The 17200-nt window shown below is 32.5% G+C and overlaps 1 protein-coding gene across 13 annotated transcripts in view; it reads left to right on the top strand.

Annotated features, from left to right (window-relative positions):
• LOC144473097 (diacylglycerol kinase theta) overlaps positions 1-17200 on the top strand; it is a 66618-nt gene that overhangs the window by 6472 nt on the left and 42946 nt on the right. For all 13 annotated transcript variants that reach the window (XM_078186670.1, XM_078186672.1, XM_078186667.1 and 10 more), the window contains exons 2-4: positions 9186-9265; positions 13591-13693; positions 14840-15060. In XM_078186670.1, the coding sequence (XP_078042796.1) occupies positions 9186-9265; positions 13591-13693; positions 14840-15060 (404 nt within the window). The remainder of the gene's footprint in view (positions 1-9185; positions 9266-13590; positions 13694-14839; positions 15061-17200) is intronic.

Genomic DNA, 17200 nt, shown 5'->3' with positions numbered 1-17200 from the left:
TTTCCAAGGTTACTACAAGGTGAAATGAATGGTAGCACGATCTAATGCTCCAACCCCCACCCTCCGCTTGATATTATATAACTTCTGTTAGAAACTTTTTTTTTTGTTCTTTTTCGAGATATTTGTTTTGGGAGATTAAAATGGGACACTTTGTATGTGGAGTGTGCTAGACTAACGATTGCGATTATAATTTTGTATTTACTGTTATGAAAACGCAAAAGGAGATTTGCTACGGATTTTATTACAAAAAAATAAAAATATTAAAAGAATTTAGGTATACGGATTGTATTATTTTCAACTAATCAAAATAATTAACCCCTTTAATGTATAGCCCATGCGTGGTACAGGTAGGAGCCATAATGTATAATTTCATCTACCATAATCCTTAAATGATTAATAATACAAGTATGAGTAATATAATCTGAATGGCATTCTTATAATACTCGTATAAAGTCATAAAAATAATATTGAAAAAATAGATACTATGCTCTTACATTTTCATCAGCACTAAAAGGTTAAAGTGGAAACAACGTTTTTATTCGGCTTCTGTGACTTGTGGAGTGATCTGTTCAATGAGTAAACATTTCCCTTATTGTAACTTTCAATTGTAAAAAGTAAAATTTATACCGTATTCCGTCTTTTTCTATAACTTGTGTCGCGTTTCAATTTTTTAATTAACAGTGTCATCTTAACTATGCACCATACCTTCAGGGTAAATATTTGCTACTTAAAATCTATAACCTGCATATCAAGACGTGCAATGAAACTATAATAAATTAGTTTGCACAATATTATTCGCTGTTCATTCTTAAAAAAGCTATAACTTCCAAAGTTCCTGGCCTTTTGTTGAGGGATCTTTAAACTTAGTAGTCGAACAGCTCGATTACGATAATATCATTCAGTGGAATAAGTAACGATTTGTAAATTATCATTTTAACAAGCATGTAAGTTAAGAGTTCATTCGCTGGACAGGCTAGTTTAATAGGTGTATTAAATTATTATTTTACGCAAAGATCCGCAATCTACGAAAGGATCTGATATTCGTAATGTATGTTTAGATTTTCGTATAAAAATGGATATACAGTAGATTTCAGCTTGATTTTTCTATTCGAAGTATCACGAAATAACATTTGAATCGTGGGCATCCAGCTTGCCAAGAACCAAACACGATTTTAGGAACCGTGCGCCGATTTCTAATTTATCATTTTAGCTACGCAACGTAACACCGCGCTCGACGGATTTTACGAGCGCTTTCAATTTCGAAGTACGCCGCCATGATGATGATGATTCGCACCATCGCGTCGCTAGGACCGGATGTGTTCGTTTGGCAATTAGCACGGTAGTATGCGACGGATTTTCGACGGCCAAAAATAAAATGAACGCTTCATTGAATTTCGTCGAAGCTACAGATACCCTCTGTTCAACGCATTGGGATACATACATTGTAAACGCATAAAACAGAATGCAACGTTTCCCTGAGGTGTACAGTGTGTTGCGTAATGTATAAAACTCAAATTATTGAAATGTTTAATTCACGAAATTTTTTATCGTATAGTATTAACGAAAGAACGTACATTTTAATATTACCTACGGTTTTGTTGTCGTTGAAACTGATATATCAAGAATGTGTCGCGAGGGTTCGGAATTAACTAAACATGACGGAGGCAGAGCATTTTCGGAACTTAATCTCTTAGGCACGACGCTTTCGTGCTTTACACAATTGTATTATTAATTATTAAAGTAAACGATTAAAGTGAAAGTGTATATATGCAATGCATCAAGAAAAGAATATAAATATATAGCTAATATTATATAAAGCTATACCAAACAAAAAAATATATATATTAAGAAAAGTGGTAATTTAGTTACGAAAAATTTCATTCGTGCAAAATCCAGCCGTACCTAAGAGGTTAAAATGTGCTGTAGAAGATTTTACAAATGTAGTTAATTCCGAATCCTGATTTATGTTATCAATTTGATTGTTATAGATTACATTTAATACTGTAATGTCTTCAAAACAGTCAAGTAATTTTTAAAAAATATTGATAATTTGTACTCAATTGTTCAGTTTATCAATTTTTCAACTTAGATTCGATTTTACAAAAAAACTACTTTCTTAATTTTAGGTATTTTAATTTATGCAACATTATACATTATAATGACGTCAGGTGTTCAGCGTAGCGTAGTATCTGTGACAGATCTGTACAACTGACGATCTAGCAATCACATTTGGTTATCACGTTTGTTTATGTTAAAATGTTAATCAAAGAACATGGCTTATTTATTTTTAAAATGCATAACAGAATGTTACAGATAGTATTGCAGTCTGCAATAACACCCTGTAATACTCACCACAATTTTTCAGACGTTCCCACTGATTTGATAGAATAATATTTCCATCGAAAGTTAATCAATATTCAATTGGCAACAAATTAGAATAACGAGTATCGTAAAAAAGTTTTTATTTCATAAATAATTGAAATTGCTTTGATTTTTTAAAACACTCTTATATATTTGGTATATATCAATCAATGTATCTTTGTATTCCCTTTAACAAAAGTATTTGGATACTTGGGTAAAAAATTAATTAGTTTAAAAGTGTCTTAAAAGTTACTCAAAATCGGGAAATGAAAGGATCCTAAAGTCATTCGACGTAACTTTTTCCTTACCCCAAATGTAATCCGCGACTTTGTTTGCAAGTTATTAACGAAAAACGCTGCGCTAGCCGAGCCCGCCTCTCATTGGGCAGTGTCGTTCTTTAATAACATTTGCGAGAAAGTTACTTCGACTAACCTCAGGAACAGCTCATTTACCGATTGTAACATTTGGCACACCTTGTATACGCGACACACTGCAAAGCCTCGATCTCCGGAAAATTTAGGCAGCATGAGCGCGAGACCATATTGAAATGTTAGTGTTTGATACGCGCAGACAAATGCCATCGGAGTTCTCTCGGTTTCCTAGAATACACGTGCGTGCATCAAAAAGCTGTGCCGTTCAGGCTGTTCCGTGGTGAAGCGAGCCATTCTAAGCGTTGATGCTGTTTTTCCCTAGATCCGCCCATTTCGCTGCGACGCGTATGGTGCCTGGCATGGATTCGGGCGGCGGAGGGTGCAAGTGTGCGGCGGGGTAACAAAAAGTTGATTGACCATGTGCTTCGAGTAAATTGGCAAACAGACACGGATGAGTCTATTGTCCGTTCCGTCACGACGGGATTGCACGAATATTCCGGAATATTTCTAGACTCGATATCTTAATTTTAGCTTTCGCGGGATATCGAGGCACGATCGATTTGAAGAGACGATTCCGTAGGTACTACGATCCCCGACAGCTAGCAAGCTACAATCTGATCTGCCTCGGTGTTTTACTGTAACCACGGTGATCATACGTTCTTTATTTAACCCCTTCCACTATACAACGAATCAGACACGTGCCGCAGATTTCATACATTGTCTACTATACAGGGTGTCCGATTTTAATTTATATCAACAAATAACTCCTTAATTACGAGCAATATGTTATATATATTATGTATAAAATATGAAAAATATTTTGCACAGAAATTAAATGGTTTTGAGAGAGAAAATGAAGATTAATGTTATTTTTTCAAATGGAATCATATAATTTTGTATACACTTCTCAATTAAGTTCATCATTCTGAACAAAAAAATATTGGCCCTCACATGATAATAAATTATAAGTTTATGAGATATTCGAGTGCAAATTATTGTAAACTGGTAGTCGTACCAATATTATCTGCTTGAAAGTGACATTGATTTTGACGAACATTTTTGAAGGAGCATTTTCTCTCAAGTGTTTCTTTCAAGCGTTTATTCAAATACATTGGCAAAGTTAAATTTAATTACGTTATTATTTAATGTATTAGAAAGAAACATTGCGCTTGATTTCATTTTATTCCTATTTTTACCGCTTCAAAAGTTTCGCCAACTCACAAAATGTAAATGCGTACGTGATACGTTGCTACGACCTTGCAATATTTGCACTCAAATATTTTCGCAACACATAATTTTTTGTTACGCTTGGTCGAATATTTTTTTGTCCGGAATAGCGAACTGAATTGATTAATATATTCAAAATTATTTAATATGATTTTGTTTAGAAACGAGAAAGTTAACCTCCATCCTTCTTGTACGCGTCTCCTTACAAAAAATTATTCATCCGATCTTGCATTCTTCTCGAAATCATTTAATTTTTGTAGTAAATATTTTTCATATAGTGTGCGATTAATAAGTTATTTCTATTTACAGATTAATAATCGGGCACTGTATTTATCAGTGATATTTGTTTCTAAATTGATAGAAGCATAATTTGTTCGACTTTTTAATATTTTTAATGGGTTCAAATTAACATGACGACGTTTTGTTCTTCCATTGTTTTAAATTATATTTACTCGCAGTCCAGTCATCAGTGACAACGTCGAAGAATGGCGTCGAAACGACGAATCCAGTCACCATATTAAATTGTTCTAAGCTTTTCTTTTATAACATGATAAATAACTTCAGATGTGTTTTTTATTTTCTCCGAGAAAGTATGGTCACCGTGACTGTAATATTATTTTCATCTTCTTCGTTGCATTCGGTTTATTATTAAAAGCTGAGTTTTGGTTTTCATACGTTTATTAAAAGGTGGTTCGTACAAAAACTACAAGGTGCTATACTTCATGAAATTGCAGTAACAATTTAGGAAGGGGAGACACAATTATTCGACACTTACAACTCGTTTTTATAGATGTTGAAAATCATCGACTGTACAAATTTTTCTTCCTTATATCTCTTATCAATAATTTTCGTCCTACCGTTCCATAGGTTAAAAATGTACACAGTTGTGTCGACAATTGCGAAACTGTAAACATGTTTTCACAAGATATTTTGTAATAAATGTTTCTATTCAAGCACTTATAACAAGATTACACGTTTCATAATTCTAGTATGAAATCTCGAGTGCACTCGAGGATATCATAAACGAATGATTTAGTAGTTCACCTGTTTTAGTGGTGAGTGGTATTTAGTTTTGCATAGAACTTTACTGTAAATCTTCGTACTTTCTTGCATCGATTAAAGGATCCTTGTGGCCAATATAAGTATAAAATTGTTTATACAATATTTGTATGTATAATTCAAAATACCTGAAACTAAACGAATGTTTATATCTTGTGTTAATGATTACAATATTTTAACGATAAATCGTTGAAACATTGAAATTTATTTTATACCGACACATAGATGTGGATTGACAATTAATAGGAATTGTTATTTAAGCGATATTTTCTTAAGTAATAATTCATGGTAGTACACATTCCCATTTCGACGTTACAAACAATATATTATCCTGTCTTGAGAGAAAACTTTCGTTATTATTAATATGGTCAATGAAACATAGGTTTTATTTCGGGATTAATTAAGTGAGAAATAAGAAGTGTACGCGCTTGCAATGAAAAATGAAATGAAATTAGTTCTACTTTTATTGTGCTGAAGAGTATTAATTAAATATTGAGCTTCTCGAATTGTACAGTAATTTTAACTTGCAAAAAACCTCATTTTATTACTATAAAATTATAAGTTCCATTCGCTGCTTATATGAAAAATTCAAGTCGTAATGCAGCCATGTCCAACATGAGGTACCCTGTAGAGTAAAATGGATTGTTTTAACAAAACATAACTTCTGTATTTTGCAATTAATTATCGAAATTTTGTTTTCGAAAGTTTCCTTTTCCCATTTCTTCCATTCAAATATACGTTCACGTACGCATATACACATATTCGAAATCGAATTTCAGGAACTTAGAGCAAGGCCGTTCAACTTATTAATAGTCGTTCCCCTTGCACCGCCAAAAAGAAATTTATGAAAAAAGCTTATGATGAAAACTGTAGAATAACAGAACGTGCGTTCAAGGCTAACCGTATTTTTAGTAACCCGGAAATATAGAATACTTAGCGTGGACCTGTGTTTCTCTACCTGTTTCGATAATTGCTAAAATCGGCGGCTTGAAAAATCGATTGAGTTACCGTATATTAGCGAAAGCTACGAATTAAACGTTAATTATTGGATCGAACATAACGATTGAGACAATTAAGTAACACGGCGAGATTTCACATCGTTGATCCTACACTTTTCAAACAATTTCAAATAATTCTCATTACTCTTGAAATAATATTTTTAGTAAGAATATCATATTTGTAAAACGCAGGTGAAACATTAAGTAAAGCATCAAAATATTTTCAAAGATACCGCAAAACATAGTTATCGATTTGACATTGCAATTAGCGTGGAAATTTTGGATTTTTATATTCGGATCCATATCATGGTCTTTCGAATACGGTAAACTAAAAATTTTACGAAATACTCGTATTTACTAAATAACATTGTTAGTTAAACACAGACCAATGGGAATTTTATTTAATATAAAAGTGCAAACTAACTGTTTAAGGTAATTCATTCCGAACTATTAGTTTCAATAAATAAAATAAATACTAATAAAAATCAATTTAATTTATTTAAAATAATAAATTATTTCGTTATTTTTTATCTGAAATATGGCTAAAGAAGTATGCGCTTCATAGCTATGCGCGTTGAAAATATTTTCTTTTAAGAAATCTGTACATGAATATAGTACTTCAAAGAGGTTCATTATTAAAAATGTTTCTTAATATTGCATAACCGTTTAACACTGTCAGATCGGAGTTTTTATCTTGCAGAAATGTCAGTACGAGAATGTCAGAATGAAATGGACTTAGAGCTGATAATCAGATCACCGATATAATTTTATAATATTTTTATTTCCATTCCATAGTGTTCCAAGCAAAATTTCACAATTAACTTAGATAATTATTTAAAATAGTATTCCGCATAATGTCATGCGAAATGTGACCACGTTCGTTTGATAGCGAACCGCGAACGACACGAAGAAACTTGCTACTCGACTTCGATTTTTCGTAAAATTATCTGGTGACATAACCTGACATAATCTGACTGGCAATGCTCAAATGAGACCGGCCGAACAAAGTGAAAGTTCCAGTTGTCAATTATTTCTGCTCTATCCATTTTGTCCAAGTGCAGTATTATGAAAAGTGTATACGTATGGTACATTTCCCGCGTGCATTCGACAGGCCGTTATTGTCGGTGGAAGATAACAAACAGATCGTAAACTTTACAATTGAGTGCGAACTCTGAAAGCCTGGAATCGCAATGCGAACTGATGCCGGACTTCCGTTGAAAACTTTCTGACTGACTGTCAAACTACAATAGGTCCCCCTTCTCGATGCACTGAATAAATACACTGGCTACAAGTAAGTAGAAAATCCCATTCGTGGAAAGTGAACCATGCAACGACCATTTCTACAGGAACAATGAAAAATCATATTCGTTTCCATTCGCCCTAGGTGATATGTTTCCCTTTTATCTTAGCTTATTATTGTTAACATTATTATACATGTATAGTATAGCGGAAACAATATTATAAAGCAATATTATATTAATATTGTAACATCAAAAATTGTAAGAATACTAGAAACAGTATTTTTCTTGTTAAATAGCTTGCTATAAGAAATGCAACATAATAGTTTGAAGAAAGAACTTTCCACATGCTCGATCAAATGCAAGGAAACCGGATGACAATTTATCTACATTGTTAAATAAAAGGTCTTTTTATTCGGAAATGAAAAGAAATCTCTTTGATCTACCGATAGAACATAACCACAAATAATTCTAGAGTTACTCGTCGTTTGCATTGTAAGATTAATCGTTTCAAAATAACACATCAAAAATTGATTGATTAATTTTTAATTTACTCATTTATGTATTAAACGGTAATAGATTATGTGAAAGTTAATTGCTTCAAGCCGGTTACGATTTGCTATGTAAAGATAAAATACCAAAGAAAATGTTACATTGTTCATTAAAAGCGTAACAACACGACGCAAGAGGAAGTTTTTCAGTTTCATGTACCGTATATTATTATGTTCCCTATAAATACATCAAATGATCAATAGCTTTCAGAATTGAGTTGCAAAGATTGCTAAATGATCGCAAGAAAACAGAATATACAGTATAATATTTTTTGAAGAATATTATACATATATACGCGCACGCATGTATATATATTATATGCATACATATATATATATATTATAGGTAAAATATTCTTCAGAAAATTTTAATGCTTTGTGCTACTAATAGCAACGGCGACGAGGATGAATTTCGCTACCTATACATATGATGTCACTGTAATTTACAGACACGAACGACGATGCAACAACACTAGTTCACTGGGCGAGTCGACGCGAAGCGTTCTTATTATAACATTACATTTTCCGATCAACCCCGTGTAATAGTACGTTTAATGGAATATCGATACGAACCAATATATGTTCTAAAAGATTTGCAACTCGTATCTGCTATTAATATTAGTGGAAACTAAAGGGTTCGTAAATAACGCGTTAAGAGTCAATAAATCGATAATTAGGTTGGAAATAACAGTAAAGACAGGCTAACGATAAAAGTTACTATATCGGGAATTTCCTCCCTGAACAACTAACATTTAAAGATTTATATTTCGCAAAAACGCCGTATTTATTTTATGTTCAGAAAATTTCTGGATCTAGACAAACGCATAGAGATCACGTTTCGTTCGTAAAATGCTTGCACATATTTTTATTTCGTGAAATAATAAACAAATATTTAGCGTGGTTATGCAATTAGTCCCAGCGCGGTTTGAAAGCTGTACAGGGTTTCACGCTCTGATTAAAGGGCTTAAAATAAAACTTAAAATGATACAAACTTTGTTTGAGCGTACCCGGATTAAGGTTCACTAGAATGATTATAATATGTATAAAATTCGAATCACAACCTTTCCCTACGTTTTTCCTTGCAACGAATCAATGCACATGCTTACTCCAATTTTGATACACAATTCGGTATACTTAACGTTCGCCATGTTTCGAAGGAGAAGGTTCAGGAAACAGAACCTATTGCTGGGTCATTCTTCGGACACGAAACCTATTTATTATTTTCCCACAAATAGCCTTAGACAGACAAGTATTTATTTTTTATGAAAGAAGGAGATATACTTTCTGGGAATTTAAATCATAATTGGTATACTGACCTGGATTTTGGACGATTCACCGATGCACGGAGGACATAGTGAAAATTTCTATTTTCTTTTACAGTTTGCAACTTCGTGGTGCACGACCGCTGTCTCAAGGCCGTCGTCTCTCCCTGCTCCAGCATCGCGGCAAGCCTCATTAAGGTAAGAATACCCTCTGTTTCTGTTCTTGCCCCTTTTGTGCGGCCGGAGATGAGCGAATTCTTCCCAGCGACCTATATTTACGCATCGGTGAAGAATACTCTGCCGCATAGTGTCGTGGCTCCGTTGAAAATTCTCCTCACAATAAAGCTAACTTCCTTGCGAGCTTATGCTCCGGACAATTATAATATTTCCATAAATTTTTCACCTCGGCCATTTCTCGTTGTTCCGAAAGTGAGCGCGGGCCGACATTGGATGGCAGAATCATTTACGGTGCAGCGCTATATTCTTACAATTAGTTGTATCTTATTAACTAGGGTAGCGAAGCCAGTTACAGTGGGATAGCCAATTACTGTGCCTTTAGTTTATTTTCAAGCATAATTAACATTATAATACTGAATTCGCAAACTTTTCGGTAAAGGTTATAAAAAAACTTCTGAACAAAAATTCTGAACGAAGAAAGCAATATTCAGTAAAATAAATCGTAAAAAGTATTAAGATTATGGAAAAACAAAACAGTGATTACTTATTTAAATAAGGCTACATAACTTCAAATTTCAGATCATGTGTTATATTTTTAAGGAGCAGAAATGTAGGTATGAAATTTTATTAAATCAGTTGTTACTAATATGAGTTCTTAAGTAGCATATTATATTACATTTTCTATAGAAAAAATAGAATTTATTAAAGTATATTGAATATTAAATTTTTTTTTGTATACAGTAATTTAAATTAAGTATTCAGAGGTGGGGGAGGGGTACAGTAACCAAAGCACAGGAACAGACCTTTGTAGACCGTAGACACACAATAACTGGTGCCAGTACTTTCTATCTTCCTCTTAATATTCAAAGAAGATGTAATATTTGTTGACACAATTTATATGAAAAAAGAGAAATTACGAAATTTACCTTTAATTAATGCTCTTAATGATTAGGATATCATCGCTAATTATTGCGACATGCCGATATCATATAGTCATTTGATGATTCCTAAAAACCCAGATCTAATCCAGACTCGCAATAGAAGTAGGAGAGGAGAATTGACTTCTATGATCTTAAAGGTTTATTTCTGATAATCATAAGACTTTGGACAATTTTTCTACCACCCTTGGCTTTTGTTAACCCCTTGCCATACTTTAACGAGTCCGACTCGTGATGGATATTACTAGTAATAGATAATTAAGCATGGATCTTATTCTGTTCTTTAAAATTGGTATAAAATTCTAATCCCTTATTATCAATAGAATTATATTTAAGTATACAAGTAAATTCAGGCACGGAATAAACATTATTGTTCTGTCCCTTCTAAGAAATTGTGCCAAAGTTCCTAATCGCAGTGTCTGTGAAGAAAATGGTACGTCAAGGGGTCAAGCATCCCCACCATTCGTGTGTGCATATAATCCACAGTAAATACTGTCTTATCATTGAATCGTCAGATAATCCGAACAAAGCTATTTCTATATTTTCTCTAACAGAAGAAATCCTTGCAGTCTTGCAGAACCTTATGTATCGCATGTACTTAGCACTGATACCGCGAATGCCCTCAAATGTGACATTATACCATCCGTGAAGTCACGGATGAAGGGGGAGCATCCTTGGCAATCTTGATGCCTTTTGCTTCTACTCAGCTCAACTGTTCATCTGTGAGGTCACAGATGAAGTCATGTCACATTTAAGTGAACCTAAGGCAATGATGGTGTCCACTGCAATAATGCTAACATAAATATTATTTAAATAAGTAATGTGGGTGAGTAACGATGTAAACATTAGCACCTCTCGCGGGAACTCGTGGAAGTAAACCTTTAACGTCATAGAAACTTTGTGGTGGAACAACTGTAGCCCGTCAATCTTTCCTTCTTACACCGTGCCCAGACCTAACCGCCATTGTCCGCGGTCTTTACGTAATCGAAAGCATATTTTAACGTCTTTTTTTCAATAAAAACAACAAGAACTATATTACTTTTCTTAATTAACCTTTTGCGAATCACGCGGGATCAAATTAACCCCAAGTGATTCTATAGAAAGTATCAATGATCGTTGAGTCAGAAGTAGAGAAATTTAAATACTTTTGTTATTGATAATGAGTTGTTCTTAAAACATCGATGTTTGTTTTATCGAGGTCTGCCCATATTACAAAGATGATGAAATACCATCCTACCATGTATGTTTATCGAAATTATATATTTGTAGGCATCAACTTTTTCACCTTTTTCACCATAAATTCCTCGTTTTAATGACAGAATGAAGCTGTTAGACCAAAAACAGTACTAAAATAGTTAAAACTGAGAAACGATAGAATGTAAGCAATTACTAGCCGTAAACCACGAGAGTATTCGAAAGCCTTCTAGTATGGGAAAACTTGTAAAAAATTCGATCAAACGATTTAAATTCTTTTTATGATGTCAGAGGTATTAGTTTCCTAGAAATTGTAAAAGAAATTATTTTTTAACATTGCACCTAGTTGGAGCGAAAAATATTAAATTGTATTTTTTATCTTTTTTTATCTGAGTGTAGAACAAAATTTTAAACAATGTATTTTAAAGATCTCGGTAACTTATTATGCTAGCAAATTAATACAAATTAGTTAACATTGCTGCGAGCTACAAACAATTAAAGATATTGAAAACCGCAGTTTAAGATCAGTGATTGTACTATAAAATATCTCAAGATTTTAATCACTTTCAATACGCGTAGCTTGATTTTGTATCAACCTATTTCAATCAAATTATTGTCAGTTATTATTAGGCAATGGTTAACAAATTGTTTTCGCGAACTGAAAATTTTATCTGTACTTGCTGTATACAAATTATCGAGATCTGCTAAACGCATTTTTTAAACATTTTGTTCTAAATTTTAATAAAAAAGTTAAAAAATGATAAATAGCAATTATTTAGTAGACTTGTTTCTCTAACATCTGAACCATCAAAAATATCGATAAATTTTTATTTTCTAATAACCAATTCCAATTGTCAGTTAGTTATATGAGGTCCATCCGACTGAAGTTGGCATAAAAAATGTAGTTTAGAAAATATGTGCATTACAGTAAAACTAATGCGTAAGGATTTGGACATAGTCCACTAAATATGAATCCACTAAATCGGAAAAAGATTGACTATTATCAAAATCAAGGAATAAAAGTAAATGAAGACATAGAAGAAACGAAAACGTCTCGTTCTATTGGGGAACTTTTTCAATCAACATAGCTGTAAAAGAAATCCTAGCGCAATGTCATAAATCGATTAAGAGAAATGAAATATAAAGTGCCCGATTTTACATTTTCTATTTTTGAGCAATTGAAATTATAATGACTGTTATCGGTTACTTGCGTCGAGCATACGTAATAACAAGAATGACGGAATATATAAATAATCACTGTCTTGCTATTCTTATAAATCAAGGCAGGCCAGTTAGATTTCCCACTCGATAAGATTTATCACTAACGTTAATTATGAAACAAGTAAACTAGTAATTAAGAAAAGTAATTGGTATGCGAAAATTCAAATAGGTCCAGTTATTATGGAAAATATACAGTTTATGGCAGATTATTACTAGATTGGGAATCTTTGTACAAATTCTCATTTTCATACGTCAATCAACAAAAAATAGAAATTAAAGAAAGTTCTCGTCGTCGACTGAAAGATCACTTATCGTGAAAAAAATACTTTTTTATTTAATTTATACGTTTTATCAGGCTTTGATATCACGAAGATGCCATAAGTACATGAAGATCCGCAATCTGCATTTTCATCATTTTATTAGGTAAAATAGTAGACGAATTTTCTAACTTGATTCTAACATTTTCAATTTTCCATTTTACTTGATTCGGTTTATGAATCGAAGATTGAATAAATTCTAAATTCTTCTATTCCGTTAAGTTGCTTTGTGTGTGTAGAGGAGGGGGGCAGATAGAGGTGTATCCCTCGCGATTCTCGTCGCGTGCTGGTTAATTCCGAGTTCTGTTTTCAAAAATAGGAAACCCGAATTCTTAAGAACTCAATGATTATGACATACTAAATCAACATTCTAATATCCATGTAACAGAAGGGGTTTAAAGCAAAGAAAGTTTTATATACTCGCAGCACCTAAGCAAAAATTAATATACGATGATAGTATTCCGATATCTTTGGTGATATGTATAAAAATCGTCCACTCCTTGTTTTCTCATACCATTGTCGTAACTATCATCTTAACAAATCAATATACGAAACTGGCAATGCTTTATGAAGCTACATTTTCACTGTAATGTAATTTCTCTAACAAGCTGTTTCCGTGAATGCCGTTATATGAGTGCGTTCTTTATGGTAAAGGTTAGTGGTTCTCTTGTTGCAGAACCCGGTTGCACATTGTTGGTCCGAACAGGAACATCGTAGAAGAAAATTCTGCAACGTCTGTCGCAAACGGCTCGATGATAGCTTATCCATACACTGTGAAAGTAAGTATGCTACCTAAGAGGTATGCCTAACATTATCACGTAGATTATACACTGCTTTGTTCATCCGTATCAAATAAATCGAAATTTCATTATCCGTATACACTTATTTTTAACAAATTGAAAATTCGAAAAAATCAATCGAGGGACGACGATTAAAAATTAATTTTGACCCCTTGCGTTCGAATGTCCCTTCTAAGAAGACATAACAAAACTGCAAATAATTATACTATTTTAAGAATTAACAATTTCGATTTCATAAAATCTATATTGATATAATCTTTTATCAAATATTATTTCAGCAGATTAATTATTTCCGATGTTCTATCATTTTTTATTTTTTTTGTTACTCGAATCATTGAGCTCGGGTACATCTTGACCGAGAGTATAAACATTCGACTCGCTAATTTCTGACAATTAATTTGAATGTTTGTTATAGAAAACTAACGTATCTATAAACGATATTTTGAAAAAATGTTAAAAAATATCAATGAATGAAGATATAAATGGTCCTAAGCATGCATACTCCGTTTTTTGTCGAAATGGTTCATTATTCGAGCGATAAAGAGTTATTTATTATATCACTGATACATACGTTCGAATTGTCGGTTAGATTCTTTCAGTGCAAAGGGTTAAATCAAAACTTTAAAACGTATTCTACAACACTTTTGATAAAAATAGTGTTGAATGAAAATTTTAAAAGATATCTTTTGACTTCTTTCATAAGAATAGTATTAACCAGTTAGTTGTTTTTGTCGAATACTCGCTACGAGAAAATGACAATAATTTGTGTTATGTCAAATGTACTCGTCGAGCATACAAAATTGCTGTTTAAATAGTAATTTTATCAAAAATAAAAATATGTATCAGAAATATTTGGTAGTTAAGACGAAATAAAATGAAAAAAATAACAAAAAAATACAAATAATTATTATGAAAAAACTTTAAATAGTGTCTGTGTTAGACAGTATATTTATCGTCGCTTACTTTTGCGACATATTTGATGTATATATTACATCATTAATACTATTTAAAGAGCAGCTAACTGGTTGAATGAAAATCTTGAAAGGTGTCGTTTTTTCGTAGTTTCGTTTGGCGAAACTATTGATAAAAGACCGATGAATTAGTTAATAATGTTGTTTATTCCAGTATGCGAGTACTTCGTGCACACGGAGTGCCAGGATTTTGCCGTGGCAGACTGCAAAGAGAACGCCACGTACTTACCTGGGAAAGACTTGGCGCAGGTAAACCACACTCATCACTGGCGTGAAGGCAATCTTCCCAGCAGTTCGAAATGTGCTGTCTGCAAGAAAAATTGTTTCTCTGCCGAATGCCTTTCCGGGTTCCGTTGCGAATGGTGTGGCATGACGGTAATATTACTCATCATCACCGTTATCATTTACAGAAAAATTCCACCAATCTAAATTTGTTCTTCGTTCGAAAAGATACCATTTTGTCAAGATACCATTTAAATAGCATTTAAGATACCGTTTAACTTTTCACCCGAATCTAATAAATGTTTAAGCAAATTTTCAGCTTTAACCCTCGGACTGCGATCACATGGTTATTTTCGACAATTAGATATAGAGATCCAAAATAGTAGTTATTTAAACAATTTTTGTTGAATCTATCAATTGCGAAGTGTAAAAGAAATTGTTTAAAAAATCATATGATTAGAAAATTTCAATTACTTATTCGTAACTTCTTACTATTCGTGAATCTATCAATTGCGAAGTGTAAAAGAAATTGTTTAAAAAATCATATGATTAGAAAATTTCAATTACTTATTCGTAACAGTTATCAGGTAACTCGTAATATTTATCGATTAAAGAAATTGTTTTTCATAATACCGTACAACCAGGTAATAAGCGTTAATTAATTAATCTCGTATAAAACGAGATAATAGATATTGTGGAATTGAAATAATTTATGCCGAATACACCCTTTTCTCTACAATATTAACTATATTAATACAAAATCAACCTTCTTAAATTGGCAATGAATTTTCAAAAACGCAAAGTAAAAGATGTGTCTTGTACAACACATATTGTCACATGTAATGTTCATAAAATGTTTTTTATTTATTTTCGTTTACAGGCGCGACGAAGTATTAACATGAACTTATGAAACACCCTATATAATCTGTGACCGAAATACAAATTCTCTCATCTATAATTATTACGAGTGACTGAAATATAATTTCCGTCTCCGATAACTGTTATAAGCAATCGAAATTCATTTTATCATAGATAAGAGTTAGAAACAGGAGTAAACAAAATTTATTTTCATAAATAAAATTGAATAAATCGGAAATAAACTAACGACATTGCTGAATTTATTATAGTGTTTCCAGTTACTCACTTTTGTAATAAATGTATAAAATAGCCGATAAAACAGAGTATCGTTATGCTAGACATAACTATGATAGCCAGAATTATGTTGCACGCGCGTTATGCGCCCCACTTCTCTGTACGGGAGTTTTAGTGCGCCCTACTCTAACCCCCTACTCCTTCGAATTGAAGTGTGACTTAATCGCTTGGCTACCATGGACACGACAGAAAGACTAATATAGTTCTACTAATAATAGCTCTGCGAACGATACCTTCGAAAATATTTTGTAAAACAAACGTATAGCTGAGAAAATGTTCCATCGTCGGAGAGTTAATTCTTTATCTACTGGGTTCGCAACTAAGTAATTGCGGATTCAAAATAAGAAGGAAAATTCAATTCTTTTGCTTAAAAATATAAGTTTAGTCAATTAGACAAATCAATTTTGACGTTGCCTTTCTTTCAAGGCTTCGTTTTAATATACTGTATATAACATAAAAATCGTGCTTGCGATGCTTGCTTTTTTGGAAATAATGTAACAAAATATGTCTGAAACGTGCGCCTTGCCCTTCCGTCTTCAAACTGTAATAAAAACGAAACTAAATAATTAATCGGTGCAATTTTCTTACTAAATTAAAGGTGGTAGTCCAAACAGCAAGAAAACAATATAGATCAGGTGCTTTAATCCTGCCTTTTTGGAAATCATACAGTAAAATATGTCTAAAATGCGCTTCTTGTCCATCCAATTTTAAACAGTGATAAAAACGAAACTAAATAACCAATCGATACAATTTTCTTACTAAATTGAAGTTTAAAGTCCAGACAGTCAGAAAACAATATAACTTAATTACTTTGAACACGTTGATCAAACAAAAGAATGTGCTAAGACCATCTATTAACAAAATACGCAATCACTTAATTGCCAACCCAGTATCTTTAACAACTCATGTTTTGTCGTAAAAGATTGTCAGGGACACATTACAGATTCAGATTTGCAGAATTTATAAGATATGAAAAAGTAATTACAGGATTAAACTAATTATTATAATAATTGTTCAGCAGATAACGTATTCTAAATTATTTAACCTTTTTAACATAGATATTGGATATACATTTCTATATTTTACATCTGTGCAAAATTTGTTGAGTAACTGGAATCAACACAACTTACTTACTAAAATC

This window comes from Augochlora pura, chromosome 7, assembly GCF_028453695.1.
Source record: "Augochlora pura isolate Apur16 chromosome 7, APUR_v2.2.1, whole genome shotgun sequence".
In the NCBI taxonomy this organism is placed as follows: Eukaryota; Metazoa; Arthropoda; class Insecta; order Hymenoptera; family Halictidae; genus Augochlora; species Augochlora pura.
This window is presented reverse-complemented; position numbering and strand designations above follow the sequence as displayed.